This window comes from Falco punctatus, assembly GCF_963210335.1.
Source record: "Falco punctatus genome assembly, chromosome: 18".
Lineage (NCBI taxonomy): Eukaryota > Metazoa > Chordata > Aves > Falconiformes > Falconidae > Falco > Falco punctatus.
In genome coordinates this window covers 738484-759469 of record NC_137598.1, presented here as the reverse complement: position 1 = coordinate 759469, position 20986 = coordinate 738484, and the positions used below count along the sequence as shown (strand labels likewise).

The 20986-nt window shown below is 48.7% G+C and overlaps 2 protein-coding genes across 5 annotated transcripts; both read left to right on the top strand.

Annotated features, from left to right (window-relative positions):
- Window positions 1–1741: 1741 nt before the first annotated feature.
- On the top strand, window positions 1742–5305 carry MLLT11 (MLLT11 transcription factor 7 cofactor). Its single transcript, XM_080368135.1, has 2 exons — window positions 1742–1853; window positions 3378–5305. The coding sequence occupies exon 2, from the start codon at window positions 3385–3387 to the stop codon at window positions 3652–3654; it is 270 nt and encodes an 89-aa protein (XP_080224261.1). The 5' UTR covers window positions 1742–1853; window positions 3378–3384; the 3' UTR covers window positions 3655–5305.
- Window positions 5306–6129: 824 nt separating this feature from the next.
- GABPB2 (GA binding protein transcription factor subunit beta 2) lies at window positions 6130–20177 on the top strand. Of its 4 annotated transcripts, none has more exons than XM_080368112.1 (10): window positions 6130–6241; window positions 8525–8587; window positions 8835–8974; window positions 9842–10009; window positions 10150–10344; window positions 10730–10880; window positions 13936–14043; window positions 15452–15637; window positions 17077–17210; window positions 18017–20177. In XM_080368112.1, the coding sequence occupies exons 3-10, from the start codon at window positions 8861–8863 to the stop codon at window positions 18302–18304; spliced, it is 1344 nt and encodes a 447-aa protein (XP_080224238.1). In that variant the 5' UTR covers window positions 6130–6241; window positions 8525–8587; window positions 8835–8860; the 3' UTR covers window positions 18305–20177. The 4 variants fall into 4 exon arrangements, with proteins under 4 accessions (XP_080224238.1, XP_080224241.1, XP_080224240.1 ...); XM_080368115.1 differs by having other exon boundaries at window positions 6133–6241; window positions 13939–14043; XM_080368114.1 differs by lacking the exon at window positions 6130–6241 and adding an exon at window positions 7183–7623.
- The last annotated feature ends 809 nt before the right edge of the window (window positions 20178–20986 follow it).

Here is a 20986-nt window from a genome sequence, read left to right as displayed (position 1 = left end):
CAGAGCGTCCCTCCCACACCAGCCCCCAAATCCCAACCATCCCCATCGCTCCCACTCCAGAAACCCCGAACAAGGCAGCACTGTCCCCGCTCAGTCGGGTCTCTGTCCTGAGCCATCGGGGCGGCCCTGGCTGATAATACCCCGAGTGTTTCAGGCGTCATTTCAGCTGAAGAGCCCTTTTTTTTTTGCTTCTTGCACTGCCAGAGGACATTGTCCCCCCTACACCACCCCCCACCACCCCCAGTGATGTGTCTGCTGGGCCTGGGCAGCCCTCCTGAAAACACCGAGTCCAAAGCCGCTGCGGTGAAGCGATTTCGGTCCCTGTGGCAGAGAGGGACCCCGCATCACCGGGTCCCCCATCTTCACCTGCAGCGTTTGGCTTCAGGTCCCTTCTCAGGGAGGGACATCACAGGTTTGGGTTGTCACATGCAAGCCACCCTTTCCATTAGGTGACACCCCAAAGCAAAGGGCTCAGGGAAGCGGATGGGTCACATCCATCTCCCTAAGGAGTCACCCTGCCAAGCTGCAGCCCGTGGTCTCGGGAATCCCCGAAAACACAGCAGCTGAACCCCACAGAGGGATCAGCATCCTCCACCGGGCTCCTGGTCGGCATTTCCACTCACTGGGTGTGGCGGGGCCGAGCTGAGACCGGGTCTATTTAGGAGCAGAGGACATGGGATCCTCCTGGCTCACAGCAGCGGCAGGGAGAGGAGGAGGAGGAGGAGGAGGAGGAGGAGGAGGAGGAAGAAGCAGAAATAGCACGGCTGAAAGCTGAGCGCTGGTGAAAGGGCTTGGCAGCAGCAGGAACTGGCTGCACACAGGGAACAGGGAGGAAACGGGAGAAAAAAAACCACCCTAAAGCCCCAAAGGAATGTTGATCCTGGGCAAATCCCAGGGGAGAGGCAGGCGAGGGCTGCTCTCAGCCTCTCAGGTGTGTGGGTCCAGCCTGTGCCCCCACAAAAAGGGTGTTTTGTGGCTCAGCGGGGAGATTCGCAGGTTGGGGGGGCTGCATCGGGGTTTTCTTTGCTGCCCCACTCCCCAGGGTCACCATCCCTGCGACACACATCAGCGCAGGGGCCATGGTCATGGCCCAGTGCCCACTGGTGCTGGGGTGGGGAGTGGGGGGCAGCAGGGCTGCACGAGGTGCCCCCCCCACCCCTTGGCTGGAAGCAGCCCTTCTCCCAGCCCTGGCCGTGATGCCAGCTTTGGGTGTCTCCCTCCTATTTCTAGCTCCACGTCTGGCTTCAGACACAAAGCCAAGATATTTTTGCCATGCAGCATCAGGACCAAACACCTCCAGACAGCCACACCACAAAAAAAAAAAAAAACAACAACCAACCAAACCTTATCTGTTTTTTTTTTTTGCATCAAACCTCCCTGTGCTTGACTTGCAAAGTGCCCTCCTTCAGCCCGAGGTTTGGGGGTATCGCAGCACCCCATTTCTTCGCATGCAGGTAAAAAGAAACATTTGCCAGCTCCTTGGAGGCTGAAATCAGTCCGTTACTCCCCCAAATCCTGAGCTGAAGACTTCAGGAGTGAGCCAGGAATCGCTGCGGAAAAGCTCCCATCCTCTGTAGGTTTAATATATCCCCATCTTGGGGGTCCAGCGCACAGGATCCCCTCCTGCGCGTCCGCGTCTGCTGTCCTCCCCCTCCCCAGCGCGGGTGGGAGCCGCTGACTCATCTGCCCATCGTTTCCCCCCCCACACGACGAAGGGGAATTCATCGAGCGGCTTCGAGGGGCTGCATTGCAGACCCAGACGCGCCAGCAGACAAAAGCATCGCTGCGACGCCTGCAGCTTCCCAGCACAAAGAGCCCGGCCGACATCGAGCTCATCCATCCATCCTCGACAGGTAAGGGATGGTGGGATGCAGGCAAGGGAGGATGAAAAGCAAGAGAATGCTTTTATTTTAGAAGAGATTTGGGTGGAGCGGGGCATTGGCACCCCAGGATTTTTTTTGAGGGGAGGGAGGTAAGCAACAGCCAGCAGGTATGAAGTGGATAAAGGTGTTTTTGCCCCCATGGGATGAGCAGACAACACTGATCCAAGGGGAGATGCTCTTCCTCAGGGGTGACATGCAGTACAGGAGGGTGGGGGTTTTTCCTAGCACTGACTGCCTTTTCTGGATATTTGACCTTTTCTTTATTTCTAGATTAATAGGCTCCCTTTTCTGCCCTTGGAAGCTTTAAAATCTGTTGTCTGCAACATCTGTCACCGTTAAATAATTTGCTGCTGTTGTGCAGAAAGATACCCAGGGATATATCCCCGGGGAGGAGGCTATTTAAGAGGACTGTGGCTCAGTTTACCCGGGGGGTTGACACAGGCGCCTTTCATAGCCTCTGAGTTACATCGGGAATCTTAAAATTAGCAGCTGGTCACCCCTCATCACAGGGACAGGGAGTGAGTGAGGGCATGATTCAAGGTATGTCTGAATCATCCTTTAGGATTCCGATTCCCAGGGCTTAAAAGGGGGGAATCAGTGGGAAAAGGAGGATATTTTGGGTCAGCCAGTTGATTTTTTTTTTCCCCCACCTCCATTGCCAAATGTGTGGAGGTGAATGACATAATTCTGCCAGGGAAAAGCAAGTCAGCGCGGCAGTGACTCAGCTCAGGCCGTACCATGCCAGGGAAAAAGCTGAACCACATCCCCTCCCGCTGTTTCCCAATTCTCAGCGGATCAGGGTGGGGTTGCAGGAGGGATCTGTGGCATGGCATGGCATGGCATGGCATGGCATGGCATGATGGCAGGCACGCAGCTGGCACCGGCAGGGTGGGTGAGGTGTGATGGCAACGCTGAGCGATGCTTCTTCTAGCCCCTTCTAGAGGATTCGGTCATGGTCCCCTGGGGCGATGCGATGCCACGCAGGCTGGGGAGGGAGGGGACAGCGGCTGCTCTGTGGGCAGGGGGGGATGCAGAGAGACCTCCCCCTCGCTACCCGCTCCGTGGGGGGCTCAGCACAGGGAAAGGGCGAGACCCTTTTGCATGGTTTGGTGGAAAAAGGGTTCCTTTGAATGCCAGTTCCTGTCCCTCCTGGCAGAGCGGAATGTGGGGGACACTCCACCTTTGTGCGGGTGGGGAAACTGAGGCACATTGCACACCCCTCCAAATTATGGCTCAGAGAAGGGCCGTGATCAAGGCCACAGCTGAGACCAGTGGCAGGGCTCCAGTCTGCATTTAGACCCAGCCTAAAGTCAAACCTCCATGACACCACGCTCTCCTGCCCCATCAATTATTTTTCAGAGTGTGTGTGTGTATATCCTGTGGGATTTGGTCAACATGGCAATGCCTGCGAGTTGCGGCCACTTTGGGGCAACTCTTGTGCCTTCAGTAGAGCTTTTCTCCTTTCCTTTCCCCTCGCCCCCTTCGCCTTCACAGCCTGAAAATGCTGGACACCATCAGCAGCCAGTATGATTCCTTTATCTACTGGAGGATGCCAATCCCGCAGCTGGACGTGGCAGAGCTGGAGGGGCTGGGGCTCAGCGACATGGCCCTCTACAAACCCAAAGGAGGGCTGGGCAAGCTCGTCGGCGAGCAGGATCAGGTCAGCCAGGACATCTCCCAAGAAGAGGACACACTGCTGCAGTTCAACAGCTTTAATTTCTGGAGAGCTCCTATCGCTAGCATTAGCTCATTAGATTTTGATCTAATTTGAAGCCCTCCTTTCTGCTCCTCCTCATCCCCCCAGCCCTCTCCCTCTCTGCTAGGCATGCGAGGATTTGATTTTGTTGTCAGTTTGGAGGGTTGTTGTTTTTGTTTCTGGGCAGTTTTTGACATCGCTAATTAACTCAGCAATTCACCCCAGCCCTGACGGTGATGGGCTCCCCGCAAAGCTTCAACCTCTCGCCACCACCTCCCTCTTCCCTTCTTGCAGTAGTGCTGGAAACGCCACAATGGTGCAAGCAGGGGGTAACAGCACAGGGGGCAAACACGAGAGGAGCGGGCAGAAACAGCCACCCTGTTGCCCCATGTCCACATGCCAGCAAGCGCGGGAGGTGCTGGGGGATTTCTGCCACCACCCCACACCCCGCGGCTGTGTGACCATCAGTGTCCCCATGCTCTGGGACAAGCGTTTGAGCTCATTTCTCGTGTGCTTTTTAAAGACATTCATTTGTGCAATGGGAGCAGCGCAGGGCTGATGGGAATCGTCTTCATTTTGCAGAAAGCATCATCCCTGCTCCTCTCCCAGGGATGCAGAAACCCTCTGTGCTCCCCTGGCCCAGTTTCTCCAAAAGCTGCTTCACTCCTTAACCTTTCCCTCAGGAATGCAAGGTGGAAGAGGCAGGGATGTGCCCAGGACATGAGCACAAACCTCTTGAAAGAAATAGTCTCTTTGAGCCTTGTGGCTTGAGCCCAAGCAGGAGAAATTATGGACATGAGGGTACATACACATGGAAATGCTCCTGCCTTGTGTAGTGGGGTCAAGGCTGGACGTTCACTGCCCAAAATTTGATTTTTTTCTCCCTTTTTTATCCCCCACATGCAACTCCTGACTGAGACAGAGGCCGGGTACATCATGTGGTCCTGATGGGTAACAGGGGCTGAGCTGAAAGATAGAGAATTTAGTTTGATCTTCCCCTGAAAATAAATGTTTCTGGTTCCTCACCCAATTAATCAATGCCTTTAGAAGTAACAACAAAAAAATGCTGCATTCACTCAAGTGGAAGCCTTGCATTTTCCTTGTGGAGGTTTTCACCTGTGCTCTCTGCAGGCTGAGATTTATTTCTAAGTCATCTCAAAATGGGGGGAAAACTACTCCTGAATCATTTTTGGCTTTTCAACAGTTTTTTTCGCTAAGATTGTTTCTGGGCGAGTGAACATGGCTGGTTTATCTTCTTGAATGTGCTGGTTTTGGGGTTTGATTGGGGTGAAGTTATATGGAACATCCCAAAACTGTCCTAAGAACTGGGGGGGCAATATATGGCTGGGGTGAGGCTGAGGCAGCACTTAATAGATGCCCCCCCCCCCCAAAAAAAAAAAAAAAAAAAAAAAAAAGAGACAAATTGTGGAAATCTGCGCACTCTATTATGAAAAGGGAGCGCAGCTCTCCTGTAATCTCCAGAAACAACCCAGCCTGCTGACTTTGAACCACCCATGTAAAAAACAGAGGTGAAAAATGTAAACTTGCCTATGCAGAGCTGTTTGATTTCTGTGCTCCCAGCTGGGAAAACCTGCAGAAGTATTTATTATGAAACTTTAAATAAAATGATTTAAAAACACACACATTCCTGTGGACACTTAAAAAAATCAATGTAGACCAGCATCAAGTTCTTTCCCTCATTTGCCATTAAATTGTTTTAAATCTTTACAGTGAGTTGAGAACTGACATGAGAACACATACCCACATGTCTTTGCAAATGCTGTGAAGGATTTGAGTGTGGAAAAACTAAGCCTAAGGGATTATTTTAAGAACATTAAGGGTATTATTTAAACTTCAGCTTGTCCAATCCTCACAGGAAAACATCCCAGAGGAGAAAAAGACCCCAGGGTTTCACAAATACCTCAGAACTGGCACTTGAGTCGTTGGGGGCACCTGAGGGGGTAATGCACCACAGAGAAAGGGGCTTAGACACCCTGAGGGGAGCCAAATCCTAGACAGGAAGGCACTCAGGGGAAACTAGAGATAGAAAGTAGCTACGCACACATATGCATACGTATATACTTAGAGACACAACAGACCTAAGGAAAGGCCGAGGGCTCTACAAGACGCACAGCCCCAACAACCCGCCCCAGGGAGCCACATCACCCCAAACACACGCGCCTGCCGCCGCCGCCGCCGCCGCCCTTTTATACTTGGCGCCTAAACGCCGCTGCCCGAACTAATTTCAGGAGCGCATCGAGAGCCTCGCACCAGGCTCGCTGCCGTCGCAGCTAACTCCTCCTGAGATCCTTCCGCTAGAAAAAATAGTCCCCTTTTAGGGCTCCCCCGTTGCTCGCTGCCCGCCTCCTGGCCTCCGGTCGGGGACAGAGCTGGGGAAAAGAAGGAGAAATTCCCTAATCCCGTCCCGTGTCCCCTGCGACAGAGCGAGGAGAGCTTCAACCCGCCCTTCCTCCGCCAACAGCGGCGAACTCTTTTTGTTGCCCAAGAAATATCCTTCCGCTGTCTCCTGCCGACGGCGCTTCCGGGTCGGCCATTTTGTGTGGCCGCGGCGGGAGGGGCGGGAACAGCAGCGGGCGGGGGCGAGGGGGCGGTGCCGTGCGCCGGGAACAGCCGCGTGCCGGGGGGGGGCCCGAGCCGCTGTGTGAGTGGGGCAGGGGGCGCCGGGAGGGGAGGGGGACCCCACTGTGAGGGGAGCGTTAGGAGTGAAGGAGGATCCCGACGTGGGGGAGGGTTGGGGTTGTAAGGGGGATCCCCCCCGTGAGGGGTCGGGGTCGGGGTCGGGTGGAGGGAGACCCCCCCACTCCCAGGTTGGGGGTGAGCGGGGATATCCCCGTGAGGGGAGGGTTAGGGGTGAAGGGGGACACCCCGTGAGGGGAGGGTTAGGGGTGGAGAGAGACCCCCAGGTTGGGGGTGAAGGGGGGTCCCCCCGTGAGGGGAGGGGTGAAGGCCCCCCCGCCCCCCATGAGGGGACGGTTAGGGGTGAAGGGGGACCCCCCCGTGAGGGGAAGGGTCGGGGTGAAGGGAGACACCACCACCCCCCTGTGAGGGGAGGGTTACGGGTGGAGGGAGACCCCCAGGTTGGGGGTGAAGGGGGGTCTCCCCGTGAGGGGAGGGTTAAGGGTGAAGGAGGGGTCCCCCTGTGAGGGGAGGGGTCGGGGTGAAGGGGGACCCCCTCGTGAGGACAGAGGGTGCGGGCCCCGCTGTGAGGGGTGGTCTTGGTGTGAGGAGAGGGGACCCCGTGAGGGAGCAGTGCCCGGGGCCGGCCTGGAGTGGATGGGCACGGGCTGTGCCCCCCCGCGGGGTGGCGGGGTGTGTTCTGGGGGTCCCGTGGGGGTGTCCCTATGGGGTTGGCACGGGGGGGGAGCAGGAGGGGGCCTGAGGGGGGTCCTGGCGCAGGAGGGACAGTCCCTGCCCTGGGGGAGCGGTGGGAGGATGGGCCCCTCTTGGGGGAACGGGGGGGGGGCCTGGTCCTCGACTGAGGGAGGGGAGGGGGGCGCCTGCCTCCCACGGAGGGGGGGCTGGGGAGTTGGGGGGGCCGGTCTTGAGGCAGGTCTGCAGAGCTAACCCTGAGCCGGCTGTTCGGCGGGAGGCTGAGGGCTCCGGGGAGGCCGCTCCTTCATTTTGCTGCTGAAATGCGGCACAGGGGAGGTGAAGGAGTTGTCAACAGTAGCCCAGTACTGCAAATAACGTAAAACAAGAAGAAGAAGAGAGGGGGCCTCAGACTTAAATCCCCGCTGCGAGCATCCAGCTGGGAAGAGAGCAGGAATGCAAGGCCTCTAAATAATAAGTGACAAATAATACAAGGAGAGAAACTGATGGGGTTTGTTGGTGATCCAGTTTCTTTCTTTTCCAAACACACCCAGAGTGGTAAACTCCAGCATTACAAATATGTAAGCTGGTGGTTAATTTTGTAAACACAGAGTTTGGTGCAACGACTTGTGCCCGGAAAACATGCAAGTGTTTTCAACGTGGGCGATGCGAAGGAACCTTTCTGTCTCACAAAAAGTGAGAAAGGGGAAAGAGGTAAAAAAAAAAACCCAACAACCAAACAACAAAAACTGGAAAGTCCTGAAGGGCAGAGGGGTTGTGGTAGTCAAACACATGCGTTGTACGTGCATCCAAGGTCCTGATTGCAGAGTAAACTCTGAGTAACTGCTTGGGGCTCTTTGACTTCCAAGCCTGGGGTGTTGTGTGTAATAGCTGCGTACTCAGAAAAAGCGAGAAGCTCAAGTTGTGGAGCGAGGTGCGTTTGTGGAGCGAGGCGTTGATACGGGCAGTGTATCCCGATGGGCTTTGGGGCTGAGGTTTGCAGTCTGGCTTTATTTAAAGGGCTTGTGCTGCTGATGGCTGGTTCTCTTGGTCGCTGAGGACGGGGTGGGATGTTTCTCTTGAAAGAACAAGAATTAAGAAAGAGAGCTTTCCAGCTCTTTCATAGAACTGTAATTGAAGGGGAAAAAAGTCAGCTGAGGGTCTCAGTGCAGTTGGAATGGCTGTTATGCTGGGTGGCACGGTGCCCGTTTGCACAGGCATTCATTTGTAGCCGCTTACTGGACGTTGCACATGAGTTAATGGATAGACTTTAAAGAGGGACTGGCATATCAGCGTAACCCTGTCGCTGAGAAAAATGCTATAGTTCCTTATTGCTGTAATGATGCTGTTTTATGTAGCTTGGAATAAATACAGACACTGTTGTCTGGTATATTGAGTGCAGCTTTTGGGTTCTGCTCCTTTTATGACCTTGAACAAGTCGTGGAGTTACCCAGGTTTGTTTTCTTACCAGCAGAGAACAGGGATAGTTCCCCCACCCTTAGTTGCTAGGGCTGGGGGGAGAGTGTCTTGGAGATTAAATCATGTTCTTAAAGCGCTTTTAAAAAATAAAAACGATGTGCAAGGAGTATGAACAGCTTTGCTGTTGCTATTATAGGTTCTGCTCTTGGAACTGGATCCACATGGGCAAGTCTTTGTGTCCGTGCAAGGCGCTGTTGAGGTAAGTGGGATTTTGCACAAGCTCTGGTGACTTGAGGCATCTGACCCGTTTGCTGAGCTTGTGTGCTGCCTTCTCTTGACATTTCAGGGCACGGAACTGAAAAATATGATAAATATTTATGCTTGTTTATTAATTGTGTTGCGCCTAGTCCCATATGGGAGGATGGTGTGTCCAAATGGGCCACAGATGTACAACTCTTAAATGTCTCTGCCTCACTGCTTTTTGTCTGTTTGCTTTCTGTTTGCAGCTTTCAGCAAACGCTTGTTCCCATGTATGAAGATGTCCTTAGTGGACCTAGGGAAGAGGTTGCTAGAAGCAGCTCGCAAAGGCGAAGATGACGAAGTGCGAAAGCTGATGGCAAGCGGTGCTCCCTTCACCACCGACTGGGTACGTCAGGGGAATAGACGTTGGTTTTCTGTGTGAAAAGAGTCGTCTGTGTGCTCTTTAGGGCTGAACCTAAAGGATACAAATGAAAATTGGAGTGTGGGTTGACAGATAATACATCTCTGGATTTCTGTGGTGAAGCAGATTCCGGATAAAGCACTTGAAAACCCAAGACCTTCCTCAGGCAAAGATGAATTGGTGCTTGTGTAGGGATTGATCTGTGCCTAATGCACGAGAGCACAAGCACCATGCTGTCCCAGACAGCAGTATGTACAGGGTGAGATGCTTTAAGAAGTGCAGTTCCCAACAGCTGAGATAAATGATGATTCAAGCCAAATAGAAGAACTGTTAAACCTCTCAGCAATATGAAGTTCTTTTAAGTATGCTTTATTTAATTGTTTAAACTTTCTCAGTCAAGAAACTCATCTTTGAGGGTGTTTTTGTTTCCTTAAAAGAAATCAAAACCCTGAAAACAAAACCAGCCCATCCTGGGTTGGAAAGGAAATAAAAGCTTTAATGAAACTGAAGATCAACAGTTGGATAAATGGGGAACCAGATCATAACGAGCAAGCCATCGGTAGCCATTTTCCATTACCAGTTGTCATTGTTTCCTAAAAGTCTGCTCGTTCATAACTACAAGGTGAAGGAATTAACTGTACTGAGAGGTCACTGAGCCTAGTAATACTGTAATACTGCCCTTTTCTGAACAGTGGTGAAATTATCTGTCATGATACTGAAATGGCAGAGCTGTTCTTCTGTGGCATGGGAAGGAGGCTCAGTGATGGCACAATGGAGAAAGTGAGATACTGATTTCTGTGCCTGTCGTCTCTTGCTGCAAACCGGCAGTAACTTTTCTAAATTAACGTGCAGCTTGGGACGTCGCCTCTTCACCTCGCCGCCCAGTATGGCCACTACTCAACAGCAGAAGTGCTGCTTCGAGCCGGTGTTAGCAGAGATGCCCGAACAAAAGTGGACCGGACGCCACTACACATGGCTGCGGCTGACGGACACACTCATATTGTAGAACTGCTAATTAGAGTGAGTATAGTAAGTGAGGACTAAATTTAGGGCTGGTCTAAGTCACCCTTGGAGTTCCCTGTTCAAATGCTATTGCAGGCACTGCCTTTAAGATGTGGAGAGGAGACAGCATGCAGACAAGTAGTGTTGATTTCTTTCAGAACGGAGCTGATGTCAACGCCAAGGACATGCTGAAAATGACCGCTTTGCACTGGGCGACGGAGCACAACCACCGAGATGTAGTAGAGTTGCTCATCAAATATGGAGCAGATGTCCATGCTTTCAGCAAGTTTGATAAATCAGCTTTTGATATTGCTTTGGACAAGAACAATCCAGAGACTCTGGTAATGCTACAGGTAGGTTTAGGAGGGAGAAACTTGTCGGTAATTCTTTGACCCGTAACTATCTGTGCTAGAGTGAGAGGAATCCTGTTGTGTCTGATGGGATTATTTTCTGTTTGCAGAGAGAACTAGAAATATGGAGGTGCATGAGGTTTGTCTTATTTCTACATCAACTAGTGCGTGCCTGCTAGGACTCGGTGGGTGATGGGGTTTTATTGCCATGCATCCTGCATGGTTGTAGTGTAAGTTGCCAAGTTTAGGTGGTGGTTTTGTCACGGTGTTTGTGCTGGTGTCCCTGGCGTGTTGCAGAGGGAAATAATCTGCCTCTAAAATGTTTCAAGGATGCTTAATACCACAGAAAGTGTGATGAATGTGTGCCTGACCCCGCTGTCTTTCTCAGGAAGCGATGCAGAACCGGGTGAACGCTCATTCAGAGAGAACAAATCCCATCACCAGCACTGTGACTCTCACCTCACCATTTATTCTTACATCAGGGGAAGTTCTCAATTTCACAAGTCTTGTCTCTTCAGCAAACGCCAAAACACCCTCAGGTAAGGTTTTATGTGACTTTGAGTAGGAAAATCCTGAAAAAATTCCTAAGGCTGCTTACCAGTAGAGGGCAGATGGTCATTTAGTAGAGGAAAAGTGGTGAAATGTAGCCAAACACACCCACCTACTGCTTCCTGCCCCAGAATATTTTTGCAGTTGAAGGTAACAAAGCAGATTTCTAGCTGATGTAAACAAACGTGGTTCCACTGTGAGTGGCAAAGCTCTGCTGAGCTCAGCTGTGGGTCCGCTCCAGGTCTGTTACAAGCAACAGAGCTTGAGAAAATGGATTTGGCTGATTGCAACAGAGAAATAATGAGAATTACTGGCTGTGCCAAATCCTGAGCACTGCAGAGCAGTTGGGGAACGGTTTGCTTTGTTCTTTACTGGCCACAAGAGTTGAGTGAGCGTTTTGCTATATATAAATGTTGAGTAAGGAAACTGCAGAACAAGCAGGTCTATTGGATACGTAGATTACTCCTTATTTCTTCTGTCCCACATGTTACATGGAAATAATTAGGTTCCTTATTGTTCTGTGAGCCTTATTTTGGTGGGGAAAAGACTTAACTTAAGGCTGCATATGAATTCTTTTTATGTAAGGCAAATTTTCATAGTAACTCTTAAAGTGAATTTTTCTGTATTTGGGGAAATCCAAACCATTGTTTCTTTTCAGTCTCAAGGAGGCTACTAAATACAAGTTTTATGAAGCTATTTGGCTCATCCTGCAAACACTTCTGCATGTGAGTAATTCTTTGGTTAGTGGGACTGTTCACATGCATGAATGTTTGCTTATTTGCTAGAGAATGCTTTGAAAATCACAGATACTGATGTTCTGCAGTCCCACCCAGACCTCTCTGCCTGTGCCTGGCCACAGTGACTTCAGCAATGCTCCCGACTTGTTGTCAAAGCTTTTGGGGCTGCTTGCAGCTTTGAGGCACTGACAAAACCTAATTTAGAAGGGGGGAAATGACCCAAAGTGTTCCTCTCCTGCCTGTGAGGAAAATGCAGTGTGACTGATGCACAACATCTTCAGTCAAGGATGTTCCACAAACTCAAAGGGGTGTAGACTTTGGCATTTTTGTACCCCGGATGACACTTTTGCCACAGTCAGTGTCAGTGTCTCTGCAGAGGGGTCTGGCTCTGCCTGGAAAGCAGGTGGGAGTCACAGAGGCCAGCACTCTGCTGAAGGGCTGTTGGAAAACTCTTGATTTCCAGCTTAAACACACCCACAGCTGGTGTGAATGCAGCCCTTTAGTTGAAATCATTCTTCTTTTTCCATTGCCTCCATCCCTTTGATGTTGAAATCGATCCTGTCCCTTCTCTGCCTTTGTTCCGCTGGGCTAAGCAAGCCGGGCTCCCTGAATCCCTTGAATCCACCCGTGGTATGTGGGTGGGCGGCCGCAGACAGCACTCCAGGTGAGCTCTTGGCGCTGGCCTTGGCAATCCCCATCTCTCGCCGCACCTCTCCTTGTATGTCCTGCAATGTAATCGCCTTTTTCAGTGCCACGACACGGTGGTGGCTTATTGTCCACGTGTGACTGGACTAAAATACCCAGGGTTTTTCCCCCTACAACACTTTAATAGCCGGTCAGGTTGAGACCAGCCGGTGTTTCCTGCTCTAGGCCACATCAGGAGGGTTTTCTGTCATTTCCCACAAGAGGGCATCAGCGGCTGTGCCTTTCTTTTGGCAAAAATCTGTTATTTAACACTAATGGCTAATAATTTTTCTTGTCTCTCTTAAATTCCCTGTGTCTTCTGTTACTGAAAAGGTTTTTGAATGGGAACAGGTACCTTTAGCTGGTCTGAAGAAATCTGGTTCCAAGCTGCTGAAAAGAGTCACTAGACCTTCTGGTACTTTCACGTGCTTAGCCCACGGCTTTTTGAAAGTATCATTCTTTGAAAATAGGTCCCTTTGGAAAATCGAGGGCCGGTGAGAAAGAGAGATCGGTTGCAAGGATTAAGTCAGGGGAACTTTAGATGACCTTTCCTTTGTGTGCTTGTAATCTGTTTATCTACACTGGCAATGAGGTACAGGATCTCTTCTTTTTTTTTTTTTTTTTTTTTTTAAAGGGAATTGTGGGTTATATGCACTGAGTTTGCACCCGTTTAGTTAATTTCCTGTTCCATTCTTATTAAGTCTGCCTTTGAATAGGAATTGCTAGGGTCAATTGGAGGAAGAAACATTGTTTTTTGGAACCGCAAAGACTTGTTTATCTGATTCAAATCAATACCCCGTTGCAGTAACTGTGGTCTTTCCGTTACTGAACCTGAGTGGGGAGAAGGAAGGGACCTGCGTGCCCCTTGCCTTGAGATCAAGCAATATATGTAGCCTATTTCTGCGTTTGAGCAAAAGGCTCTCTTAACTGACTTGTGCTGAAACGTTTGGGCCATGAAGTAATGCTGAAGACTGTACTTGGAGGCTTTCCCAACTGAGGAAGAACTTGTGTGCTGTAATTTACTCATAATAGCCAATGAGTTTAATATATTCTTCAGGTTTTGCAATTTCAAAAGTTGCAGTACAATGTGAAGCCAAGAAATTATGCACATAGCAACCGCTCTGCACAACATTACAGCAGTCGGAGTCCAGCACGTCTGTGAGTGTCATCAGGCAGCGTGGCTGCATCTTGAAAAGCTGTCCGCGTCTCCAGATCGAAGCTCGGCATGCCAAGTAGCCTGGCAGACAGCCCGCCTTTCTGTAGTTCTTACAATAAAGCTGGAGCAAATCGGTTCACATTTGCTGTTCTTTTTGTTACGTGACTCAGAAATAGCTTAATATTTGCTTTAAATTCAATTGTAGGTGTTAAATATTCGGAGTGGGTACAGTCTGTCCTAAAGTACTATCAAAACCCTTTTTACAGTTAGCAATAGGAGAGGCACCTCTCCGAAAGAATATTCTGTACCACCTCCCTTTCCCCATGGACCAGTAGGAGCCTAGAAAATACTTTGTAGCTGGTGCCTTCATCCTCTAGATGACAAAATTGTTGCAATCTGACTGCTTTATTCTCTGTTTGGATAGGGCAGGTCCTGACAGTCCTTCAATTTCCTCTCCTCTTTCCCAAGCAGGTGACTCTACCATGCAGTTTTCCAATTCAACGACCTCCGTGCTTGCCACGCTTGCAGCCCTCGCTGAAGTATCGGCACCGCTTTCTGACTCAAACAGAGACACAGGTAGGGGAAACCGGTCAGATGCCCATTCAAATTTGTTTAGTCCTAGTGAGTATCTTGCGTGGAAGTGGGAGGAAATTTTAAGATGTGGAAGTGAATTTGCCTCCTTTCAGAGTAAGGAAGAGATGATGATATATATATGTGAAGCAGAGGGTTAATTCTGTTTGTTTATTTAATCCCAGTTGAAATTCAAATAAAACAGCAACTGTTAGCAGTAGAAGTAACAGTTCTATTGCTTTTTATATTATAAAAATTTATTTATGGTATATATAATAAAAATTTATTATAAAAATAATAATTTTTATTAACCAGCATGTCTGACCCTGACGTCATGGTATGTTGCTCTTGACGTGCTTTAACAGTTATATTAAAAAGACCAAAACAAAATACTCCAGAACATGCGTTTAATATATAAATATAGGTAAATATTTGTTTAAGGAGGAAAGCGTCTGAAATGTTTTTGGTCCCCAGCTTGCTGTAAATGTTGATAGTCAACAAAAGTTTTGAGTCTCTGGTAACTTTTTCTTATGGAAAGGTTTGGGTGTTTTTTATGTTTGGGAGTTTTATGATCTTTTGTGGTATGTTTGTAGAGTGTAATGTTTGACCTTTAATTCAGATTTAGGAATTGATAAAGTTAGTTTATATAATCCTTTCACCTTGGGACTCAGTTATTTTCCCCAAAGCGAAGCATTTTTCCTAGAATCTAGAGACAAGCAGTTTGACTTCTGAAGGCTTCTGGTGCCACACCACTGATTTCTTGACCTGCGGCAGTGGAGTGTTTTCCTCTTTGGCACCCGGCACGCACGTAGCAGGTCAGATCCCCTCTGTTTCCTGCACTCTCAGCCTGTGCTGGGAGCAGGATGCAGCCGAGGGTTTGCTATCCTGATTATTTGTGTGAGCTGTAAGTCACACAAAAAGTGTCCCAGGGAGTTGAACCAGTCTGTGGTCACCCGGCCAAACTAAATAGCTACCTCATGGTTATTTTGGCTGCGCTGGTCTGGATGGGGCTCTTGAGGCACGGGGAGGTTTTTGCGTGTGGTTTGTCTTCCTTAGAGCTGAGGGAGGGGTCACGGAAGGAAGCTTTGCAGAGCCAGGTCTGCTTAACAGCTGCCTCCAGCTCCAGGCTTTTTAATTTAATTAATATGCTTGTGTGTTAGTCATTTACACAGAAAATGCTGGTTTTACTCTATAGAGGATTTGTTTTGCTAAGGTATAGTGGATTTTATTTTCTTTCCTCTACTTAGACTTACTGTATTTCCAGATTGTTTTTAGTAAGCAGGCATCCCAAGAGTCTCAAGCTGTGTACTTGAGCTTTTTCACTGGACCTCAGTTTCTATTCAAGGAAGAGAGAAGGAAACACTGATTTTTTTTTTTTTTTTTTTTTTTTTTGGCACTTACTGTATTTCTTAAGGTAAGACGGAGGAAGTAGTGGAAGCAAATCCTGTCGATTCTGCCATACAACAAGTGGTTGGCAGTGGAGGGCAACGCGTCATCGCCATTGTAACGGACGGAGTTCCCCTCGGCGGCCTGCAAACAGCCATCCCCAGCAGTGGCCTTAACCAGCCCTTCATCCTAACCGTGCAAGATGGACAGCAAGGTACGGAGGAGCTGAAGCTGGAAGGCAGTGCTGAGGATTAACTTCAAAAAGAAAAAAAAAAAAGTGTGATCTGGCTTTTCGGCATTGTAGTGTAACGGATCTGTGCCTGACTTCTGGGCTCCAGGAGGGGTTAAAATGTCTATGTGACTTACATCAGCGGCAGAGCTTGCCAGCGACTTGTTTGTAGCTGCTGCACTTTAAGATTTTGGTCTTTGTGTTAAAACCACGCACCTTCAATAGAGCGTTGTGGGCAGAGAAACACCAAGTTAGCCGTTGTCTCTTTGGCAGCCAGGCAACGACGATTCCTTTATCTTGTGGCGGACTTTCCAGCCTGCGAGTAAGTCACTCAACTGATGAAACTGCAGCCTGTTGCCTTTAGCAATCACTCCATCGTTCTTGTAAAAGTTAGCATTAGGCTGTTAATGTCAGCTTGAATACACCTTTTCCTCTCATAACGCTAGTTTATCTTGCCAAGGGCAATATGAATCTATCAGTTTTACAAGGCAAATGTAAATCGTGTTCAGTAAAGCAGGGCAGAGCTCCAGAGCGCTCGTACAGTGAATTTTTGTTTCCTCAAGGGATGTAATTCATCAGCCTTGTCTCTTACCAACAATTCTTTCAGCATGTCCTAGGGATACTCGATTATTTGGATTAACGTTGGTGCAGAAAAAGAGGATTAGGAAGCAGAGCAGCTTTCCTCTAACATGCATGCAGTGCTACAATGTGAGATGGGTTACATCAGTTCTGTCTGTTTACAGACTTCGTGAGTGAAAAGCAATTTTCTAAAGCTGTTAATTATTCAGAATTATTTGCTGAATTACTACAAACAATTCCTGGCTTGCAACCCACTCTTAGTCTAAGGAAGACAAAGGGAGAACTGTTTAGGTAGCGCTACCTTCAGTAGCTCACGTGGTGCCTTTCTCCTCCTTGGTTGGATGAATTCCTGCTGCTGGCTTCCCAAAGTGAAAACCCATGTTTGCAGATTTAAAATGTGTTTGTTCTCGGGAGTATTTGCAGCTCTTGCATGCGCTTAAAGCTGATTCAGAGCTTAGCCACTGGGACTGTGTACTGGGAATTTTCGAGAAGAGCTTTCTATACCTCTGGCTTAGCCTGTCTCAGCTACTAATTGCATTACTGAAGGTGTCAGAATGATAGTTTTTTACCTCACATGTTTTCTAAGATGCAAATCTTTGAATTCGGATTCTGTCCGTCCCGTTGTGGTGAAATACTGGGGTATTCCAGAGGCCTGAATAAAGAAAACTGGAAACTCAGTCCAGAGTTTCTCTTCTCTCTGGGAAGACTTTGGCATTGCTGATCCACAGGTCTCCTCTTTTTCTCCAGAACCACACTGATGCACTGGCTTCAGAGAAGCGTTTTGGGAAACATCTGTGCAAAAGCACATCTCACACTGTATAATTTATCGCCTTTTGATTTTTCAGTTTTAACTGTACCTGCTGGTCAGGTTGCAGAAGAGACTGTTATTGAAGATGGAGATGACGCAGAAGAGGAGGAAAAGCCACTGGCCAAGAAGCAAAAAGTGGAGCAAAATGTAGATGACTTGAGGGAAGACAAGGTAGATACTCCTGCTTGTAACTTCGGTTGCCGTCGTCTCCTGTGTGTTGCTCTGCTGTGCTGAGGATGCTGGGCTCCCGGTCTGCCAGAGCCATCTCAGAACACAAACGAGCTGCGCCCGGGGATGTCTGTAACAAACTCTGCCCAGAGGTTCCCTACTCTTCCTGCACATGCTCCTGCGTTAGCAGTGAACATGCAAGCGGTTGAGAGGAGCGATGCTCTGTTGAGTATAGGTAGGGAAGGAGCCAGCTAAATCACTTGTTGCCATTCTGCCTGCCTGAAGCTGTAGCTCAGTGGTTTCTAGATGAATCGTGGTCATTTACGGAGATGATTTAGGATTTCCTGTAGAAGGGCAACACATGGGCTGGGCATAAGTCAGCCTCAGCTCTTCATAAAGCAGCAGGAATGACTCTCCTGTCACTCTCTGTTGGGGGAAAGAACGTTTTTCTCAATTGCCTTTCATCTTTTCAGCACTAATAGCTCTTTATATTTCTTGCATTTTGTTTATACCTGCTTCCAACCTTTGAAATTCATCACAGTGAGGTGACGCGTCACTTCCCAGCCCACCTCCCTGCACGCTGTGGGGACACCCACCAGCCAGTTTGTTCCTTCCCATGTCCTGGCGGCCTCTGGTAACCTGTGAGGAGCCAACCAGTTGAACAGAATTCAACCCCAGCACGTTTGAAGCGCCGCGTTAGAGCATTTTGCTTTTATAACCCGTAACTGTTGGAGTGCTTGCATGCCCCGTTCCCTTCGTGTCGCAGCTTGGGCCTCCATCGTGGGCTCTCTCGACTTTATTTTCTGCAGGACAGTGTTGAAAGGGAAGTGCTGCAGCAGCAATTGCAAGAGGCGAACCGAAAGGCTCAGGAATATCGCAGCCAGCTCATAAAGAAAGAGCAGGAGGCAGAAGAGTACCGGCTGAAGCTGGCAGCCATGGTGAGGCAGCAGCCCAACGGAGCAGAGGTGACGGTGCTCGAAGAGGTCGCGGGGGTTGACCCGCTGGTGGTAACCTCAGAAGACTTCAAGGAATCTGTGCTGTCCATGCTGGACACAGATCAGCCAACTGATATCGCTGTGGAAACTGTAACCTCCTAATCCTCAGTGATTGACTGGCTTTTGTAAAGGAAAATAACTTTTTTTTTTTTTTTAATTGTTAAATAAGGTGCTGTTGGCAAGCAGTGTTGAGAGCAGAGGGCTGTTGTCAAAGCCACGCCATTGCCGGGGGCAGAAGCTTCTCCAGCCGCTCGCAACATAACTCTGCTTTCAGCGCGGTGCCAAAAGGTGCTTTTAAAGCTTGACCTTGAGAGATTGGAAGCTTGTTAACAAAATTTTAGCCAGTGAGTGACCCGACGGCTTATTTTGTGATGTCAATACCTGCATTGTTGGGGAGTGGAAAAGAAAATACCTCATTGCCAAAGCGGCTGGTATTAGCTCTCAGCTGCCTGGAAATTACAGCACTGAAAACAGACTTTATGCAATAACCTGAGGTGTTCGCTCCCTTCTGTGAAGTTGAGTGGCCAGATCTGGACCTTCAGAAAAAGCAGGCTCTTGGCGTGTTGCTTTAAAATCTTCAGAGGTGTGGAAGGGATTTTCCCCTCTTAGCTAGAAAGGGAATTACATTTTTTTTCTTTTTTTTTCTTCCAAAACCATCAATCTTTTTGATTGAGGCAACCTTCAATGCAAGAGTGAAGGCTGGGCTGCTGTCAGCCAGAGCGTTGCACACTGTCAGGGGATACTATGCTTCACCCTCTTTGTTCCAGGAACAGTTTGGGGGAGCTCTTTGTCAGACCCCTTCACTACCCAAAGGGATCTCAAAAAATTCCTCCTCAATTTTAGAATATTTAGTCAAATGTTCTATTTGACGCTTGTGCCGAACAGTAGTGTTAACTGATTATATATGCAAAACTATACGTATGGCAGTTGCTGCAAGACAGCTTGGGAGTCAAGTTGTCTCTGGAGATACATCTGTCTTTTTTTTACTAAACAGTTTTTATTTTTAAAGATACTTAAACCTTTTTTAACAAGCGGCTGATCTTGTTACTGAAATGTTTGTATGTTTTTTTACTCTTTGCGGGCCTCTTGAATGCTGGGATCTGTTTAGTACAGCGGGTTATGGGTTTCAAGACAGCAGGGAACTGATTTGAAGCACCCCAAGTAATCACGTGGAGCTTGATAGTGACAGATTATCAAGTGAGGTTTAGAAAAATACTGTAAACAAGTGAAGTTTTAGAAAAATACCGTCATGCAAGCTGTGCTGTCAGTCACGAAAGGGTTTTAAGGAGTGGCTTGCAGCTCCGAGGCCCCAGCAGCTGGCCTGCTCACCGAGAATGTCTTCTCACAAGAGAAAAATCCATAGCACTTTTGGCCCATAGTTTCTTGGTTTGGGATTTGTTGGGGTTTTTTTTGTCCTGGTTTTGTCACCGTTGGCAGGATTCAAGGTAATAATTTGATTTTGTGGTCCTTGCATCGCATTTTTCCCCTGTTATTTCCGAGTGTGTCCGGATAACACGCTTTTCTCTTGGTTTGGGTACTGCCTTTATGTGTCTTTGCCGGTAGATCAGCCCGTTCCATGGCGCTGGAGGTGTAATACAGGCTGACGAGTTCATAAAGGTGTGAACGTAGGTCATGGCTCCGAGGGAATGTCTCGCCCCAAGAGGAGACTGCTTTCCATCCTAGAATCAGTCGGTTCCTAGCGGTTGGGCCTGAAGGGCAGGTGGGATCTGCCACAATCCCATCTTGGGCAGCGTTTCACCGGTGGGTTCACCCCCGACCGGTAGGAGAGGAAGGTTTCTGGGACTGTTGTTGTAGAGGCTTCCTGAGACTTGCCGGGTTTTGAGAATCAGAGTGCATTTATTTATAACCAGTGTAGCTATATTTATAAATAAGACTTTTTTTATCTTTTTTCCAAAAGATGTTTTGAAGAAGGCTTTAATAATTATTTTTTATGAATGAATGTTTGGAAAGACTCAGTTCCTGGTTATCGATTACTTCGGTGTTTCCTCCCTGACTTGGAGCGTGTGTTGTTATTTCCTTTTGCTCCCCGGAATGTTGACAGTTTGGGTCTGTTTGAACTAAAAATCTGTGTCGGAGGGTTTGAAACAGAATTAAAGTAAATCCAGACAGATTCTTTCTAATGCCCAGAAGCGTTTATGGATGTAAAGGGACACTATCAGCTTTGGCTTTTAATGTTTTGCCTGAAATTTGTGCTCATTGTTTGTAAATTTGAAGAGTTCGGCAGCTGTAGCGTATATAAATGCCGTGTTGTGCCTTCGACAGCACTGCGATTCTCCGTAATTTCCATCCTTCTCCTGAAAAGGGTCAGTTTTGCCAAAAAGTCCCTTCAGCTGGGAAACAAACTTCCCCTTCAGAAGAGGAGGGGAAAAAAAAAAAAATGTCCGTGGCACTCACGGTAACTGGATTTGCTTTATAGAGTTGAAAAATAAAGCTGACAGTGTTCGTACTGCTCTGCCTTGGCTGGGGCGGAGGGGGGGAATCACACGTTAATTTTATTTTTAGAAGTACTCGTGGATGGGCTCTGAACAAAGATGAGAATTTGATCTCTGTTTAGAAAGAATTTAAACCCTGCTGCATCCTCTGCTTTTTTACAGAAAGGATTTGGAGCTTTTTAAGCCAAGACCAGCAGTTTTCTGCTTGGCACGTAGTCGGCCGTGGCAGCGTCAGGCTGCTGTGAGCGGGTCAGTACCCTCCCACCGGTGTCCGGGCCAGACTCTGCCGCGTCAGGGCTCCTCTCGCCCACGCCGGCTCCATCCTTGTCCT

Coding starts and splice junctions, on each gene's coding strand:
- GABPB2 (XM_080368112.1), top strand. CDS start 8,861: ATGAAGATGTCCTTAGTGGACCTAGGGAAGAGGTTGCTAGAAGCAGCT. Junction 10,881..13,935: donor AAACGCCAAAACACCCTCAG/GTAAGGTTTTAT, acceptor CTCTTTCCCAAG/CAGGTGACTCTACCATGCAG. Junction 17,211..18,016: donor ATGACTTGAGGGAAGACAAG/GTAGATACTCCT, acceptor TATTTTCTGCAG/GACAGTGTTGAAAGGGAAGT.
- MLLT11 (XM_080368135.1), top strand. CDS start 3,385: ATGCTGGACACCATCAGCAGCCAGTATGATTCCTTTATCTACTGGAGG.